Raw genomic sequence first — 5,000 nt, 5'->3', positions numbered from 1 at the left:
TTAATTCAGTGTGTGTACAAGTGAGTTCAGTGTGTAGCGGAAGTTAGTTCAGTGTGTAGCGGAAGTTAATTCAGTGTGTAGTGTAAGCGACTTCAGTGTGTGTACAAGTTAGTTCAGTGTGTAGCGGAAGTTAGTTCAGTGTGTAGTGTAAGCGACTTCAGTGTGTGTACAAGTGAGTTCAGTGTGTGCATGTGATGTTTCAGTGTGTTGAGGAAGAAATTTCAATGTGTTGTGGAAGTTAATTCAGTGTGTAGGCTACTGTAAGGAGCTTGTGTGTTAGTATTTTCAGTGTAGTGCAAACTGTTTCAGTGTGTAGTGCAAGCAGTTTCAGTTTCAGTTTCAGTGTGTGCTGCAAGTAAATCCAGTGTGTTGAGCAAGTGATTTCAGAGTGAGTGCAAGCAGATTCAGTGTGTAATGCAGGAAATTCAGTGTGTTGCTGTTTGAGTTCCAGTGTGGTACTAGTGCCCAGTGCGTATGTGTCAGTGTTTCAGTGTGTAGTGCAACTACGTTCAGTGTGTAGTGCCACTATTCCAATGTTATTGCACTATACGGCCTCCCATACAAAACTGTGATTGGCCAGTTTAGTCAGTTGTTAGACTTCAGTGTAATCTTCCTCCTCTGCTCAAAATATTGTCTTTTCTACTCTTTGTTATTTTTGTGATTACAAACATTAAGATCTAAATGGTTAGCCTCGATGTAGATATTTGTTTCTGACATGAGAATGCTGCACAAATACACACACACACACACACACACACACACACACACACACACACACACACACACACACACACACACACACACACACTCACAACACACACACACACACACACAAATGCACACACACACACACCTGGTTGTTTTTGGCGTGGCTTGGGGAGATTTGTGACGCAGGTGTGGGGGCACATGAGGATGTTGCAGGGGTGGAGCGCCCCCTCCTGGAGAAGTTGGCGTGTGTCTGAGAGGTGGATTCCACCCAGCGGCGTCTTAGGCAAGGTGTTCGCAGGCACAAGGGCCAAACAGTACAGACCAACCTGGTGAATGCTGTCTATGGCCTGGAGAGGAGCACGAGCACACACACACACACACACACACACACACACACACACACACACACACACACACACACACACACACACGATTAATTGCATGTGGTCTATATATATATATATATATGTGTGTGTGTGTGTGTGGGTACTCATGCAGGTGTGTGTGTACTCATGCATGTGTCTGAAAGGGAGACAAAGAAAGACAAAGAAAGACTGGGAGACAAACAAATGTGTGTGTGTGTGTGTGTGTGTGTGTGTGTGTGTGTGTGTGTGTGTGTGTGTGTGTGTGTGTGTGTGTGTGTGTGTGTGTGTGTGTGTGTGTGTGTGTGTGTGTGTATTCATAATGTTGGTGAACCTGTAGCACTCGACTCATCCACTGGAAGGAGTCTTCTTCAGATGCATCAGGCCTCTGCTCCGCTATGATCACTATCCTCTCATCATAGAACACACCGACAGAGAACACCGCTATCCTGTACACACACACACACAATCACAGAGGACACAGTCACCTACACAGAACTAGAATATACAGCACACACTACCACAACTCATTATCATCTCATCATAGAACACACTCACAGAGAACACCACTATCCTGTACACACACACAATCACAAAGTACTCAGTCACCTACGCAGAACTAGAATATACAGTACAATACACACAGTACCACAACTCATTATCATCTCATTATAGAACACACTCACAGAGAACACCACTATCCTGTACACACAGACTGTCACAGAGAACACAGTAAACCTGCATGCACACACTCTACAGAGAACCATAAACGACACAGAATAGACACAGCAGAATGTGCAGTACACGACGCACTAGCTTCTTACTGCAGACTACAATCACAGAGATCACTGCTATCCTATATACCAGTGACGGTCACAAAGATGCCCTTTCACTTCCATGCATGGAGCGAATTATGGGGTGTTTGACCCCAGTATCAAAGACTGCGACCCCCCCCCCCCCCTCTTTAGGTAAAAGTAATAGTTGTGAGTGAGGATCAGGCAGGGTCAGAATGTGTAAAACATCCTTAGAAAAGTGTTAAGTTGTCATCACTAAATTTGCCCTCTGCTTCCATACACTTCCAAACAGAGAACAGTAATATGCTGGAGGCTCAATATTATACTGAACTGCTTACAGTATTTACATATACAGTATTTACTCATACAGGATTTACATATAGTATGAATTTGTCACTCACCGTCCGCGATACACTGTTTTGATTGGCTCCACGGCCAATGCTGTTGCCACGAGATCATCGGCGTTATGGCGACGGCCACTGACCATCATCAGACCCTCTGTCTTCCCCACCACGAATATCAGACTGCCCTGCAGGACCAATCCATCAGAGATACAGCTGAGTCCAGAAAACACATCACCAGCATCCTTTACCCTAAGTTCTTTTCAATTCAGACAGTCTTCTCTGTCAGCAAATACCAGACTGAACTAAACCTAAACGACCACATGACACATCACCAATAAAAGCATAATGACGGGCCACAAATAACTAGTCACTAGAATTACCAGAGTCAAGTCAAATTACTGTAGACTAAAGTCAAATAGTGACAAGCTCACTTACAATTTACAGTGACAATTCTCAAATACACTCATAACATGTAGTATGTAGCTTAGACATGAAGTAGACTACCAAAATGCACATGTATTGTAAATAGTGTTATAATCACACAACTTACCGGCCCCACGAAACCCAGTAACCCAGAGCGCACAAATGGAATCTCCCCTATTGGAGCTCCACTGGCATTTACTGGGATCACCTACACACACACACACACACACACACACACACATAAATATAGGCAAACACACACACACACACACACACACACACACACACACACACACACACACACACACTCACACACACCCAAAAATACATAAAATGTCAATGCAAAATGTACCATGACAGTTTGTGTACACATTAGTATGTGTGTGTGTGTGTGTGTGGGTGTGTGCATTTGTGCGTGTGGGTGCATGTGTGTGGTTGGTTTGACTACCTTTACCGTAATGTAACATATAACGTTAAAGGTGTATTCCTCACCTCAAATGTGTTTTTGGTGAGTCCAGGTAAGCCGTAGTACAAAGTGCCACCTGCCCTCGAGTTGACCACCAGCTCTCCAATTTCATCCGTTTTACACAGCATAGGAGGACCATCCGGCTTCACAATACACATCAGAGCTACACACACACACACACACACACACACACACACACACACACACACACACACACACATACACAAAAACCATGACTATACAATTAGCGCACCTTAGTCTTTGTCCAAGTGTTAAAGATGTATTTCACAATGAGATGGTGGTTTGAAAATAGGTGGCACTGTGTCATGTGTCTTAAACTATAACTCCTATGCCGTTATGTGAAATCATTTCCCATTCTGTAACAGCATTCTGTCATTCCTGACAATCATCCATTACTGTATCTGTCCTAGCAAACAACACTTAGTACCTGATTTATATAAATATATAAATATATAAATAAAAGTGACTTGACTTGACTTGCTTTGCTTTAACAAACACACAGACACACACAGACACAGACACAGACACACAGACACACACACACACACGCACACACACACGCTCACGCCCACGCCCACGCACACACACACACACACACACACTAGAGATGCGCGGATGGTCTATTATTTCAACCGTAACCGCATAGCTAAACTTATCATCCATCCGCACAAACGTTTTTTGACCAATTTTCAAATCCGCACCCGCCCGCCATCAGCTGCTGTTTTAATGTATATGGGTGATGCGGTGCTGCTGACGTGAGGCTAGAAAGCTCTTGCCTGTTCTAGAAAGACTGATCCAATGCAGCAAATATATTAAAAGGCTAAAGTCCTACATGGGCTATGTTGTAGCCTATCCCCAGAATATCAGCAGTCTCTGTCTCGCAAAAGTCTCCAAATAAAACGCAGCCTGTAGCTTACAATTGTATCATTGTAATAAAAAACGCAATTTAGCACATCATTTCAACATGCTGCTATTTATCCTATTAATTAATGCCTATTGTACTTTATTTTTTGCAAAAAGAAAGAAATCCTTAATAAAATAACAAGTCATTCACATTATAGGCTACTTTACGCATGCACTGTAACCCACCGCACAGCAGTGCAACGTGCATGTTTACATTTTTAGTAACAACTTGCTTGCTTGCCTTACACATATAAGTTTTCCGACTATTTTTCTTACCTTCTTTTTTCCGCTGTGGATGTTACTGAGCTTGTAGAAGTTTTAGCTCTTACGTTCTGAACATCTCGCACTGCCATTGCCAGATGTCAGTTCTGAGTCATATCACACCATAATCTGTCTCCCTTTTAAATGCCTATTCCCTGAATGGTAGGCTAAAATGACTATGTGTTTTATATATAATATCGAAACAAAATAACCCAGTCAGTCTCATCTACGAGATGTTTAGGCCTCCTCCAATACTGGCAGCTAGGTTTGCAGATTTGCTTAGTGGCCTACCAAGGCTCTGCAACGAGACGCGACATGGGAGATGAATCATCGGTCAACTTGCACTGTAGCCTATTATACTTTCTTATTGCACACTGGAGAGAAAAACATGCTGGTAGGCTACGATAGGCTACTTAATTTAAACTTTGTTACCTTTAGTGTGCGTGTGCGTGCGTGAGGGGTTGCTCAGTAAAACATCGGAATACACCAATTCCGCAACACCGTCTCTGATAGATAAACAAAGCAGCATGCATAGAAGCAACTAGGCCAAACTGCCTGATGAAAATTTGACTATTTCAAAGTGTGCTCGTTTTTTTCGGATGTAGGTAACACAATTTAACAATGTATAGTCTATATTTTTTTCATTTGATTGGTTCAACCGCCACCCGCCCGAATTAAATTAAAATATTATATTTCTTCACGTCATCCGCCCGATCCG

At 42.8% G+C, this 5,000-nt stretch overlaps 1 protein-coding gene across 1 annotated transcript in view; it reads right to left on the bottom strand.

Annotated features, from left to right (window-relative positions):
• dip2bb (disco-interacting protein 2 homolog Bb) overlaps positions 1–5,000 on the bottom strand; it is a 40,560-nt gene that overhangs the window by 20,528 nt on the left and 15,032 nt on the right. Inside the window, exons 19-23 of the mRNA XM_076268283.1 lie at positions 3,124–3,260; positions 2,759–2,839; positions 2,266–2,393; positions 1,405–1,519; positions 854–1,055 (exon numbers count right to left, since the gene is read on the bottom strand). Of these exons, the coding sequence (XP_076124398.1) occupies positions 854–1,055; positions 1,405–1,519; positions 2,266–2,393; positions 2,759–2,839; positions 3,124–3,260 (663 nt within the window). The remainder of the gene's footprint in view (positions 1–853; positions 1,056–1,404; positions 1,520–2,265; positions 2,394–2,758; positions 2,840–3,123; positions 3,261–5,000) is intronic.

Source organism: Alosa pseudoharengus, unplaced genomic scaffold, assembly GCF_046254945.1.
Source record: "Alosa pseudoharengus isolate Yale_2024_CS ecotype anadromous, Long Island Sound unplaced genomic scaffold, YU_APseudo_1.1 YU_APseudo_1.1_scf_5, whole genome shotgun sequence".
NCBI classification, from domain to species: domain Eukaryota; kingdom Metazoa; phylum Chordata; class Actinopteri; order Clupeiformes; family Clupeidae; genus Alosa; species Alosa pseudoharengus.
This window is presented reverse-complemented; position numbering and strand designations above follow the sequence as displayed.